This window comes from Pelmatolapia mariae, linkage group LG5, assembly GCF_036321145.2.
Source record: "Pelmatolapia mariae isolate MD_Pm_ZW linkage group LG5, Pm_UMD_F_2, whole genome shotgun sequence".
Classification (NCBI taxonomy): Eukaryota; Metazoa; Chordata; class Actinopteri; order Cichliformes; family Cichlidae; genus Pelmatolapia; species Pelmatolapia mariae.
In genome coordinates, this window is record NC_086231.1 from 16,187,070 (window position 1) to 16,201,765 (window position 14,696).

A 14,696-nucleotide genomic window follows, 5' to 3' on the forward strand; every position below is an offset into this window, starting at 1 on the left:
TTTTTTTCCTACTGATTTATTCATAGTGGGTCTTATGGGAGTTGAAGTTTTCTTCCAGATATCTATAAAAGTTGTTATTTATTTGGTGTCTCCAGCCTTCAAACGCAAATAGCCACCTGTACATGTTAAGCTGTGTGCTTCACTGTGTTATATCCGTGAGAACGAGAGTCTGATGGTCTTTCAAGATTGCACAAGATTCAGACGGACTGAAACGTATCAGTATCACCCACCCTATGCGCACAAGCTCGTGAGTGTGGGGGTAATTGTTTCTCAGAGCTTTTTGCACATATCAGGGGAAATTTAACACTTCTAATGGCAAATGCTGATGCAGAGCACTCCTCCTTTCTCTGCTTTGAGCATCAAAGCCAAGAGGCACACTATGAAGCCTCTTTTGCATAGCCTGATGCGGTGATTGTCTTTCCAAGACATCTTTCAGAGGACAGAAAACTCAAAAATCTCACCCAGAGAGTCAGTGTAGTTTTTTGAGGTGTTTTTTGTGGAACTAAAGGGTACTTTAGAGGCTTTTATGTAAGGATTTACTGCAACATAAAGTTGAGGACAAAGTAACATAATAAATATGCGATTGTCACTGTTTTTTTCACACATTTTACAGAAATATTTTATGATCCTTACATCGTATTGATAAGTTAACAAACACATAGCAAATGACAAACTAAGTCTAGAGCTGTGACCGAATGTAAACTGGCATTTTATACCCTCTATGTTCCTGTACTATTCTACAACAACTGCTCTGTCAAGCAATTGCACTATCCCTAACATTGCATGAAACCTAAGCTACTGCATGTAGCATTTATGGAATAATAAGCATGTACACTGGGCATCAGCTGCATTGTGTGTTGACTGAATAAGAAGCAAAATAAGCCAGTGTGATCAGGGTGGGAGATCAAGTGAGATTAAAAGATTTAAGGCTCCATTTGCCCATGAATATCTGATGCCTGTCTGAGGCGAGAGCCAGGGATCCACTGTCAGGTCGCCAAGGTGTTTGGGGAAATCTACCTCATCTGCATCTGGCCATTTTTTAAACAGTTTCTCATGTGAATAACGTGAGCATGCTCTCATCTCAACTGTTCTGTTTCTTTCTTATCTGCCTGAGTCAAAATAGCTAGTGAGTGATTCATGTGGCATTCAAAAAGAGGAAGTCCCATTCCATACAACGACACTGCCAGGACAAGACAACTGGACACGCAGGATGTGCAGTACTATAGCTCTAAAGAGCTGTGTGACTATTATTGCTGTAGTTTGGACAGCCCATTCAGACATTATCACGGGTTCCCTGCATTCAGTGTTAGATTCTATATGTGTTTATTATTATGAAATCAAGTCTTGTGGTGTTGAATTAGAATTATTAAGCTAGTGTGAGAGCTTCAAAGGAACTTTTGTTTTTGTTTTGATCTACCGCAAACTTTAACTTAATTTTTCCCACTGTTGTCACACAGATAAATGCTTACAGATATGAAAACACTGAGTGAACTTCATGAATAAAAAAAAATCTCACTGGCTCGTGAACTCAGCATTATTCATGCTCTACTATTAACACTTAAAATTCCAGAAGATTCTGAATATATGGAAAATGTGATATGTTTATTACAGGCAGTGGGAATGCAGATGTTCCCTGATGCAAGTCATTAAAGGTAAAAACTGATTCTTCTGTGAGGCTTAATTACAGTTAGTGGTTGTGACAGTTGTAGCAGAGGGTGCGCGACAACTCTTCTATGCAATGTTGAAAGTAACATGAAAACTCACTAACTTGCAGGCGTCATGCTTTCTTTTGAGTAAGTTTACCTTTGTAGCCACCTGGAGTGTATGAAGGTGCAGAGCAGAGACGTTTTCTCTTCAATTTTGAGCAGGGACGACGCACACGGATGCTAAAGGTAGGTTCCCTCCCCCATGGGTGTGTCCACAGCCGGGAGACCTCAGCTTATCCACCTGCAAAAGCCGCTTCCCAGCACTACACACTTGAGCGCCGCTGCGCACGGTTGAAGATCTTCCCTTCTACGCACCAGGAACAATTCTTTCTTGGTCACCTTCTTGACTGGAAAATACAGATTCTGTTAATGCGATTTAGAGATCACTTCAAGTTAAGGCGGCCGCTTCAAGTTGATTTAAACCCAAGCTTTGTTTGGCTCTGGGATAATCGTGTGGGATCTGCGGCGGATACACTGATACTCCTGCCTGCGGACAGAGGAGCTCAAACAATCTGTGGATGGTTTTCAGTGCTGACCAGCTATATCATAATATCCTCTGGACGTCACCATATGGTAGGTCATAATCTAAGTGCTTTTCAGCTACATGACAAGTTAAAGTAAGTATTTATTTTGTGACAGATGCGCTCTTAAATCAATAGGAAGCCACATTTAATGGAATCGAGTAAGAAGAATGTCTCCGCTACATGTGCAAGATAGAATCTGTAATAAATAGGAGATGTATTTGAAATGTCTGTAAAATAAATGTGTCTTGAATATTAGAAATGGTTCGTGTTTAGCAGCACAAGCTTGCGCATATTTATATTTTGGTGTGGCTCTCCGGCGCATGTGGGAGGTCGTTTTTAATGAGCGATACTCTGAAATACTGTTTTGAAATATTGCAACAGCCAAGAGCAGAGTTTAATCGCCAGTGCGAGTTTCTTTTAAAGACCTTAAAAGTTCTGACTTCGTGTGATGTCGTACCTTCAGAGGAAACGTATGTGCAGTTCTCAGCGGATTCTTTTTGACCGCTTAAAATCCCCGTTAACGTTATAAATGACACGTGGTTCATGTTCGTGTCCTCATAACTCAAAAGCCAAGTCAGCCTTTATTTTGGTTAACGGTCGGCTTTGGAGTTCTGCCTTCGGGGCTTAATGTGGAACTTGATCTTAAACCCTGACTGACAGTTTGACCTCATGCTCGGATCCGCGTTTACAACATCTGTGGCATGCGCAGACAATTACAGCAAGACACCTTCGCTAAAATTGTTTTTTATTGTTTCCAAATCTGGCGCTTCAGATGCCATTTCTCATGACTTTTTGCGCTGGCGTTACGCGCATTTGTGCCACCTGGTCCACACGCGGATACCTCTTCAGATTCTTTTATGAGGACATTATCTTCAGCTCTCTTTGTGGCGGATAACAGCATGTTGATGCGCTTTGTGATTTAATCTGTGAGCACTGCCGGTGCGCGCCAGGCGTAAGGGGGCAGCTCCGTGTACAACGGGTGAAACGAAGCTCTTGCTGTAAAATAACAGTTACTATTTTAAACTCTTAAACGTTTATTTTTACGCACGTTTCATTGCACTGTTTCGAAAAGTGAAGATCTGCAGAGAGTGGCTAGGGGCGGGCAGCGGTATTTGCAGCTGGAAGGAGATTCCAGCCCATTCCCAGCTTAATAAAATGAAACGATCAAGTTGCGATTCCACCATATGATAGGCAACCAATTTAAAAAGGAAAAAAAATCTACATTAATTCATATCCAATTTTTTGCCATGTATCTCACTCATTGCTTGGTGTTCTGTGTGGTCTGACTTTAATGAAGGCAAAAGTAGCTGCATAATGCACCAATGATTGCAAGGAAACAACCAAATTACTTTAGTAACTACGAGTTGGTTACTGTACGAGTTTTGTGAATTGAAAGGGCTTTGCTCATTGTTTGATGGTCATCCCTGTCTGTCCCTCAGCTCCTGGACTCTCCTTTGTCCCTGTTAACAAACAGAGGAACAATGTTGTGGGACAAACTGTGCTGGTTGCTGGCCCTACTAGCTTTATCATCTGGGGGGCTGCCCCCTCCCAGCGAGCCCTTGTCTGCTCCCAGAATTTTCCTGTCCTTCAAAGGTAAGACATTTAAAATAATGCTGTGTCTGTGACCTAGTTGGTGTAGTTCTGTGTTTCTCTTCAGACATGCAGATTTGATTGCCACTTCGGTCAGCACTCTTTGATTTCTTGGGTTAACTGCTGGCACCGACTGAATTCAGGTCTTGGCAAGCCTGCCGTTTGTCCCTTCAGTGGTTAACACTGAGTTTGATTGTGTGATTGTGTGAGAGAGGCTTGATGAGCGGGATGAGGAGATGCGCTGCTGATTGTCCTGACTATTCAGGGTAAGAGAATATGTCTTCATCCAATCGCCTGGATGCAGTTTGTTCCCTAAACAGGCCTTTGTGTGACCTCGGCTCTCTTCTGAAATCAAGTCAGATTTAACACTTGGCTGAGCACAAACTCAGGGTACACATCCAGCATGTTATGAATGTTAGCCAGTGCCACATGAGACCCTGTGTGTGTTGATCTGTCCCGTTAAAAGGCCTCAGTGGCAGTGTGTCGAGTGCTTTGTCATTCCATTGTTGGAATAGTCATTGCATCCATAACTGTTCTTGACATGTTATAGTACTTGTCCCTAAAAACACTTTAATAATTCTCAGATGAGTTCAGATCCTGGTCGGTTTATGAGGTTACTGCACTTCAAATCTCATCTTTGTATTAGAAAGTTGCCTAAATGTGATCATCTAGGAATGCTGAATGTAAAAAGCCCGCGGGATTTTCATTTTTCTGAAAATCAAATCACAGATATCGCAGATGGATAACTTATGTTACATGTCAAGTGTTTTTACAGCACTGGTGTTTGCTTCGATTTCAATTGTGTTACTTGATATTGCAATCTTTGTGCTAAGCTGATTTTAAAAAGCTCCAGGGGCTTTTCCGATTCTCCGGTTTTTCTCCTCAGATATTTTGTTTATCTGTTTGTTTTTCTTCATCCCTCGAATCCCATCTACTTCTCTTTGTCTTTAATCAAGCTGGATTTCACACACTAATGGTTGCACATTTACTTGGTAGAAAAGAGTTCATTTATTTTCTACTTCTTTTAATGAGTTCCTTTTTGTTTTTAATTAGTTTTCGAGGTTACTTTATGCCTCACAGGGCAACTTCAGATAACTGAAGACTAGAAATGCACCTAAGCTCTGCATTCCCTAATTGTATTGGTTTCGCACAGTACCGCTGGGAATACTTGTGTAATGTGCTTTTATTAATGTTTTTTTTAACTCGTCAGTGTATCACACTAGCGCTACCATGCAAATATGTTCACTTTAAATATTCTCCGTATGATAACATCCAGCTATTTTAACAAGCATCTCAATTTTGGAGTTAAAATAAAACAAAGAGATACTAATGTAGGCTGCTAAGTGTTCCCAGCTGGGGTTTTTTTTTGTACTACAATGCTGAATTTGCTCATTATGACCCAGCTTCACATATTTATCCATAAAGGTTAGACAGTATCGCTTTCTACTGATTATTTGCATTCTGTGAAGCTGGCAGAGAAGATTTTGCTGTGTTTGGCTAAAATCCAAGTTTGTTACAAAAAAACTCCACAATTTGTCTTTGCCTTTCAAATGTTTGCTCCCTATCAAAGCAAAAGACTGTGGGCCATACACATAGCTACACACAGTTGTGCATAATAAATATTACAATAAGATCCACATACAACTTTAGTACTGCGTTTTATCCATTTACTTACTTTCCTTCAAACCCATTCTACATGCACTTCTACATATACTTTATTAACGATGAAATTTAACTTGTTTTATATTGAGATGTTTGCATGTCGATTCTCTTGGGACTGCAAAGAAAAAAAGTCCTACACTGTTATTGCTTGACTCTGGGCTTTTTTACTCGACCTTCTAATTTTTAATTTTGTTTTTTTGTGTTGTTTTGTTTTCTTAACTGTATGGATTGGTTCATAATTTCAGTTTCGCTATCTCCGTCACATAAAATAAACAAAGGTTTGCCTTGTAAACCACCACTATGAACCTAAGCCGATAATTCTGACTAAAGCAGCTACTGAGTATGTTAGGGCAGGCTGAGTTATTAACTGTGATAAGGGCCAAGTGTGCAAACAGAGGCTAAGACCAAAGGAATGTCCATTCAAAGCAGAACATCAACCCAGACTTCAAAAGAGCTGACAAACACATGCAGACGCACACACAGCATGCATCACTCTGTCAAGCAGCACATAAAGTCCCCCTGGATCCTTTACTCTCCTTGTAACTGTAAAAAACATGTGAAGTTTTAATACTCTCATCTAATGATAGTACAACAAAAGTCACATTTATGCAGCTATGTACATGTATTCTTTGTCATAAAGACTGAGCGAGATTGGGTTAGATCAGCTGCTGAGAACTCCTATATTTACTTTTAAACAAGGCCTATAATCACGTGCTATTTTAGTGTGCATGGCTCTGAGAGGTTGTGACCCTGCAAACAGAAGCCAGTCACACCCGAGGTTAACTGCCCTCAAACTGTGGGAGAATGGCACCATATTAACAAGTAATAGCTTGTTAGGCTAATCCTCAGGCACATTTGAAAGTATTTAACTTTGTTTTTCTTCAGCCTCTGAACACCTGGGTGCAAGGTTACTTCTGAGAAGAAAGCAGCAGAGAAACAAAGACGAGGCCAGGCGGTCCTGTAATTGGACTAACTCTCGGGGACAGTCCTAATGTGGCTTCAGTCTTTGTACTCTCCCTCCCAAACAGACTTTTTGTCCCATCTAATGAGTCGATGATTGTCACGCCTGAACAAAGACTTCACTATCTGCTCATCTCTCCCAGCAGTTTTCAGAGTGAAGATCAGAAATACTGGCATGTCCCTCATGTCTTTAATCTATGGATAATTGGAATTTTGTTGCTTGTTCTATTTCTGACTACACAAATGGAGTCCTTTCACTGACTCTTGTGACTATAGGTACATTTATATGGTACATGTCAAGAGAAATTTGTCCTACATACATTATCATGACATTCCTCTTTAAGACGATGGCATCTTTTTGACTCCTGTGTTTCAAGTAAGCATTTTAATAATAACCGTTGCTTCACCATGAGATAACACTTCCTTTTCAACAGATTATCAAAGGGACACTAATGAAACCCTTTTCCCCTTGCACCTCTTCCAACCTGCTTGCTTCTTATGTAGTTTTGACACCGGAGACAGAGCTAAGAGCCTCGGCCAAACCTGCCTGCAATCAAGTCTTAGCAATCAATGAGCTGCTGAAAGCTTATCCACAGCTAACCTGCATGCTTGCACATGATCCTTGGCTGCTCAGGGTGGATATTAAGCCTAGGAATATGTTTTTGCCTGATTCATTTCAGTAGATGTTAAAAAAAACACGTGCAACCTCCTTCAATTGTCTTGTTCGGTCTCCTTCAATCAAAGGCAAAGAGGCTGCACCAAACCATCATGTTATACTAGCAAATCACCGGGGAGATGGCAAATGCATTGAGCCAGCGAGTTTATAATTCTAAATCTTCTTGCTGTTCAGTTACAAAACTAATGCCTTTAATTAGTTTTCTCATCAGACCACATTGCACATTACATTGGATGTTATTGTATTACATGCAGCATCAACGGAGATGTTAAACATAATTGATCACACAGAGAAGCGTACAGTGTACATTACCACAATACAATCATTAATTTAGCATTGAATAAATAAAGATTATCACTGATAGTGAGGGGTGCTTATGTTATTGCTTTTCCTAGTGATGAATTATTTTGTGTGTGGAGCTATCTGACTCGCCTAAAGGTGGAGAGAGCTGAGAGTGTTGCTCTAAAGGGATAATTCAATTGATCTGAATATGAAAGTTTTGTACAGAATCTTTAGTTCAGTGTGCTGCTCCAGGGTGACTCACCTGGTTTGTTGTTTCACTCTTTCAGATAGTTTTAAGTATTCACATCCTTTCCATTTCTTCATTATTTTTATTTGAAGCAAACTGGAGTTAGAAAAGTTTTACATTTTCGTTCTACATTTTTTTTCGCCCAATATAATGAATAAGTGAAAATTTAGAATTAAATCATTTGTATTTTTAAAGATAAGTGAAAATATTAGGCAATATTGAAATTGCGAAGCTGATTAATGCTTTTGGAAAGAAAGTGCAAATAGAAGCAACATTTTTGTCAAACAACTGATGTTTGTTTTTGAGACACTAGCTTTTAGTAGAAGAAGAAGAAGAAGAAGGAGTAGTTTTTGGCAAACAAATATACACTTTTTGTCCCAACTAAAGTTCACTGTGGAGCATTTACGCTGCTCTAACCGTATACAGCGTTATCAAATTCAAACCCTGTGTGCAACTCTGCCTTCCAGCTGTGCATGTTTGCTTCTTTCCCAGCACAACGTCACTGGTACCTGAGGTTAACACGTTTAGCACAACCCTTCACTTCCCCAGCCCACATGAAAGCAAATTCTGTGTGAAGATGGGGGATGGAGGGTTCAGGGCTTTTTTTTTCTTTTTTTTTTTTTTTTTTATAAATGTCCCAAATTCATATTACTATTTAGTTAGCTGAACTATTCTAATATACTCCACACACTGTATGCATCCATGCAAGACTGCACCTGTTGGCAGTTTGTAGTCATAATCTGGTTTTTCCTAGTATCTCCATTACAGAATGTCATGGTATCAAAAAATGTTTCCAGAATGTAATATGTGCTGACTGTGGCACGCAAGCCCTCAGCAATTATTACTACACTTTGCTACTTTCTCTCAAGAGACGATGTTTGTGGAGGAGGGGAGGGATGTGCATCCCAGCAACCTCTGCTCTGCAGGATACATTCTGTCAAACTATGATTATTCAGGAGAGAAAAACAGAAGGCGACAGCTCCAGTGCTAAATATAGTGTCCTTCCTGTCTGTTTCTTTCTCTTTTTATCTTCCTCTCCTCCTCTGCCTCGTCATCCTCCTCCTCTGCCTTTACTCTACACTCACACCCTCTCTCTACTTGCCTGTTGATGAGACTGGCAGTGTGAGCAGCGGGAGGAGATCACCCCATGTGCAACCCACAGCAGGGGCATGTCGTTTTAGCACATGCAAAACGCAAAAAAAGGGGCAGCTGTTTTGCCCAGACTTTACTTAAGAAGAAGCTACAACGGTGAGCTAGCAAGTGAATGTGTAAGTGGGGAGTGGGTGGACATCTGAAGGCTAAAGAAGGTTTCACGTACCAGCTCAACTAACATGCAGTAAGTGCTGAAGCTTGAAAGGAAATTATATGTGTGCATTATGTAGCCCTTTTATAGTAATTTTCACTCTGTAAATTACTGGCTCCCCACTCTTTAATGATGCCACAGAGACTAATACACACACACATCATTGCTCTCAATGAAAGGCACCGCATTGAAAACATTTTCCCTCAATTTAAATATTTCTTCTGAGCCGGCATGCAGAACCCCCTGTCCCCCTGTGGTGATAAAAATGCTCAACATTCAAATGAAACTGTAATCACCCTGCTATTTATGATTCCTACTTTTAGGCATTTTAATCATAGTTTTAATTATTTGTAGAGGGGAGGAGCAGATATGATCATGTAGCTCCATCAGGATAAGCTTTTTAGAGCAGATGCGACTAAAAATGAATATGCAGGGCACCCAGGCTGTATCTTTATGTCGTTTTTGATCAGAGTTGAAACTTTTTGAGTTACCGACTTGAGTTTTGCTATAGGTGCAGACAATGCCCTCCCTAACTATAAATTCACATATCTTTACCTCAATTTGGGTCTATCTATTTTCACTCCCTCCGTCTGGGTTTTGTTTACTTTTTCCTCCCCTTCACCTTGCACTGACAGCTTTATGACGATGAAAATTTGTGCTTTGATAAATGTATGTTTTTGTGTGCATGTGCAAAGTTTTCTCTCTCTAAAACTGGTGACCCACAAAGTACACGTTAGACTATATTATAGTTAGAACTACATTGTAGGAGAGAGGTCTCGAGTTTAGGATTTTTCTTAACACTGTTGGCATTTTCATTGTTTTCTTTTAAAAAGAATCGCTATGTTTGACCAATAAAAACAATTACGTTTTATGGCAGCCTTATGAAAGGTTTCTACATATAATATCAACATGTATATATTATATTACACTGTAAGAAAAAGTCCTAATATAAAAGTATTTTACTGTGTATTTTACAGTTTTGTTCTGTTCTTCTAGAATATCATTAAATTTACATAAATAGACTGTGATTTCACATTTCAAATGTAAATTAACGTAAAATCACTGTAAATGTAATAAAACATAATTTTCTTGTTTTTTAAAAGTATTTGTCTGTACATATGCATATTTAGATTGTTAAAATACATTCACAAATGTATCATGATTTCACAAATATTTGTCCATTATTTGAAAGATTGAACTGTTAAATTCAAATGTAATGCTATGGAAAAATATATGAAATGATTCTTATAAACTTTTGTAACATCAAATAATTATTACTATTATTGCTATTTAGGGCGATCGTGGCTCAAGAGTTGGCAGGTCTCCTTGTAATCAGAAGGTTGCCGGTTCGAGCCCCGGCTCAGACACTCTCGGTCGTTGTGTCCTTGGTCAAGACACTTCACCTACCACCTACTGGTGATGGCCAGAGGGGCCGATGGTGCGATATGGCAGCCTCGCCTCTGTCAGTCTGTCCCAGGGCATGCAATCCATTATTATGTAAACCAACTGTTACCTGTATATTTCTGTACATTTAAGTATTATTATTCATATTGCCACATTCATTGACCTTGTTTATAGGTAATTTCATTGTTTAATCACATTAAAATGTTCCTAATTTAATGTTTAAAAGCACTTGAAAAAGGCAAAATCCCATGTAAAATTAGGGCAACAAACTGTATTGTCATTACTGAAAATAACTGTATTTTTATGAGAAAGTTATTTTCTGTTATTTGATGGCATTATTTTGGCGCCCCAGCTGCCGGAATATTACTGTTTTTCTAGGATTTTTTTTTAACAGTGTAGATAGAACAGTTAGTGTCTGTGTGCCACAGCTATTGGTTCAAAATTGATACCATGATGAATTCAAGTTGCCCAAATTTTAGTCTTTCCACTGGACAATGTTGACCTTGACTGCAACACTCATTTAAATTGCAAAACTGGTATCATCATACTATGAATCATAATCATTAGCTTTTGCACGATATCACTTTTGTACACATTCAACCTTTAAGCTTCGTATTTGGATGTTTCTAACTAAGGATGCTCCACGGCTGATGTACTTAACTTGTTCGGCATGCAGGGGATGCATTAACAGCTGTTACAGTTTCGTGAGTTGTGTAACGGGGGCAACACTCAGCAGGGACAGAAAGACAGTCACACTATGATGGATGCACCTCTATGTGAAGGAAGGATGTGTAGGGGAGTGATAGAAAGTCTGAACATGTGTACATCCTGGTGTTTGTGTTTCAGGTCCTCGCTGCACTCTTTTTTTCTTTTTTTTTTATCGAAAAGTGGCAGACAAGATAAAAATAGATGTCAGACATATGCTTTTTTACTCCTTCATGTTAGAGAGACATATTGAAGAAAATTAGTTATTGTAAGGGATAGTTCAATAATAAGCCGATAATTCTTGAGGTGTGATTTTAATCCTTATTAAAGGCAGATTATTTAGCAGGCTGTGATGAACCTCACCACCTGCAGAACGGACAGGACGGTGAGGGAGCGGAAGAGGAAGAGTGCTTAGAGATGGAGTTAGAGAGGATGCTGCGGTTTTCTTAAGATTCAGAGTGACAGGGAGGAATGGGAGAGTCTTCTAATATTCATTTTAAGTCCATGCGGTTATGTCTGCATTGTTTGTTTGTGTGTGCATGTGTGTGTGTGTGCATATGTGTGTGTGTGGGTGCTCACATGCTTGCAGAGCTTCCTCTGTAAAGAGCTGCTATCCATGACACTGCTTTGGTTTGGTTGCCATAGCAGCATCTACCTGTCACTCCTCACAAACTGAATCGGGTTCAAATGATTCTCTCTACAGAGATGAGGTGGGATGCAATCACAGCTTTGTGCTTATTTCCCCAGATATTTGCTGTCTCGTCTACTCTCAGGCAACCCTGAGGTAAAGCAGCAGCATCCAGTCTTCAAGGCTCAGTTAAGACAAATGAGACAATACATTTGTTAAAACAATAGACTTTGATGAGGTTGTGGTGTGATCTTCTGAAAAAATGGAGAATTGGGCAGCGAATAAATTAAGGATTTAGTCCTGTGCAGCGGCTCCACCGGGACTAGACTTGCTCTCCAGATGTGACTGAGGTGTGGGAGTCTTCACGGGTTCACAACTCAGACTGAAATTAAGGAGACAGGGGGTCAAGGGCACCTTTCTACTTGTTTATCTTAGACAGCTATCATTCATTTTTATTTTCTGTCAGTGTTTGGATCTAGTTACTGCAGTGCCAGTGACCTCATTCCTATGATGCCCATTTTGAAAATATTAGATGATATACTTTTCAGGGTACATACATTACTGTCTTATATGGCTGTATATGTATGTGTCTGTGTTACTAAATATACACTACCTTGAATAGCAACGTAATGTTGCTTCATTTTTACTTTGGAAGGCTTTCAAACATTTAATATCCATCCATTCATTTTCTCTCGCTTATCCAATTCAGGGTTGTGGTGGGGGTGGAGCCTAATCCAGCTGTCACAAAGCAAGGGGCGGGGTACAGCTTGGATAGGTCAACAGCCTGCTGCAGGGCTAACTGAGAAAGACAAGCATTCACTTTCACATTCACACCTAATTCAGAATCACAAATTAACCTAACATGCATGTGTTTGGGCTGTGGGAGGTTGATAGAGTGCCCAGAGGGAATCCAAACAGGCCCTGGGAGAAAATGCAAACTCCACACAGAAAGACCTGAGTGACCATAGATCTGATGAATAGTTTTTTCCAGTACAAATAATACATAAATTAAGCCTTTCAGATGTGAGTGAAATTTCCCCAAACGTATTATCACATGAATTAGAAATTAGCAACTTTAATGTATCCCAAGCAATCATTAATCAACCAAAAATACTCAACTTTTGCTAAAAGAAGCGTTCCAAGTGCAAGGATTTGTTGTTGTTCTAGTTTTTATCAATAGTATAGGTTATGGCTGAAACAGTAATATTTATAATCAGAAAATATTTTCTCCAAAATCACTATCCAGTGTTTTGTTTGAGGCATGTACATTTATCTGCATAGTACATTCTGCAGGCAACATTTATAATCGGCTTGATTGGCCAAGCAACACTTCCCACTGTACTGTTTGTCTAGTGTTTAAACCATTGCATCTTACAGAAAGGATTGATCTATTTGGATTAGAACACATAAAATCTTGGAGTCTTCATCCTTTTGGGGGGCTTTTCCTATCTGCAATAACAGGTCTGTTTGAGAGTGACTTTGCATTAGAAGCGATGATGTGTAGAAGAGTTATCAGTGGTATCATGTGTCTAAGAGGATTTTCTGCAGCTGCATCACTCTAGTATTATCTGAATCTGACTTGAACTGTGATAGGCTTCGTTCCCGTGAACAGGTACGGATATGTTCAACTTTAAAGAAATCCAGTTAAAAAAGAAAAACTTTAAAACTTCATTTAAAGTAAATAACAGATATCAGTATGCATAGCACAGCACTGTAGTCGCATACACAAGATAGTGACAAGTAAAAGTTGAAAAATCAAAACACATAGTGACGACTGTAAATGCTATAAAAGCCTTTTGAACTTGCCTTGTTCCAACTCAGATATCTAGGAGGACATACAGAAAGACAGAGAATGCCAGATAAGGGTTGAGAGAGAAATGAGGATTGTCGGGAAGACAGGCTGAGAGGAGGAAAAGGTGAAGGGAGCAACAGAGCTGATTCAGAGAAGGCTCTAAGAGTGCTAATGGACTACAGGGCATCAGTGTCAGGTTTGCTATCTCAGCCCGAGCAGAGTGGATAAATGGAAGGATTTGAGAATGAAAAGGAGGAGAGGAGCGTGGGTGCGCAAAAGGCATACTCGGGTCGAATTTTGTGTCTGCTTCCCATTAGTTGTATATGAGTGTTGGATGAGATGGTTTACTTCAGCTTGTGCCTTCATGGACAGCCTCCACAGGTCAGTCCTGTGCCAATGGCCTGGCTGTAACCTCGTGCTGCAAAGCCTAATGTTGGAATCCATAAAAACTGCTGTGTGTTTATTCACATGCACATATTGTCATACAGATTGGCTTAGGAGTGCTCTAAGAAATTTGGACTAAAGCCCCAAGTGTGTCACACATCTCTTCACCAGCAACACAAAATGTTTTGAAAGCAAAGTACAAACTTGTACAAATATTTCACAACCATTACACATCGCCAAGTTGGTTTTATGGGAAATGCTTGCTTTCCTAAGTGATGGGCCAAAGCTGACTTTAGGCAGAAAGCCGAATAACATCAAATACCTGTAATCGTATGATATTTTTTTTTCTTTTGCAGGTGTGGGAGATGTAGTCTGTTAAAGTCTCTGAGTATACACACTGGATAACTACCAAGTAGCTGTCTGTGATTGTGGCAGAAATGAGGCCTATGGTTGAGTCTGACCATGAGTCTGTGGGAGGCTGCAGCAGTCTCACTATTGGATTAAAAAAAAGCAAGAACATTCCTCCTCCTCCTGCCTCCTGTCAGAGTTGTATTTCATCATTTAGTTACTAACCTCTCCCTTCATATGCTCTACATACATTCTCTCTGCATGATGCATAACTGGTGAAAACCGAGCCTCTGTCAGATGCTAACATCATTACTGAACCCACCTTCAAAGTTTGAGATGTAAATGCTCAGTAAATAGCAAAGCTTTCCTTGTCAGATTGATTTCGCTTGAATCGGATTTGTATTTCCTACGTTCCATTAGCTGCTTTGGCTTCAGGCAAGGAATGACTGAGTTTCAAGGTCAGAGCTTTGAGTGAGATCACGCTT

General features: G+C 39.8%; 1 protein-coding gene across 2 annotated transcripts in view; it reads left to right on the top strand.

The window, feature by feature from the left end:
• The first annotated feature begins 1,966 nt into the window (after positions 1 to 1,966).
• Positions 1,967 to 14,696, top strand: part of sema3fa (sema domain, immunoglobulin domain (Ig), short basic domain, secreted, (semaphorin) 3Fa) — a 47,038-nt gene continuing 34,308 nt past the window's right edge. The window contains exons 1-2 of one of the 2 annotated variants that reach the window (XM_063473863.1): positions 1,967 to 2,279; positions 3,670 to 3,823. In XM_063473863.1, the coding sequence (XP_063329933.1) occupies positions 2,076 to 2,279; positions 3,670 to 3,823 (358 nt within the window). In that variant the 5' untranslated portion in view covers positions 1,967 to 2,075. Of the gene's footprint in view, positions 2,280 to 2,856; positions 3,229 to 3,669; positions 3,824 to 14,696 lie in introns of those variants that run through there. The other variant, XM_063473864.2, reaches the window with a different exon arrangement.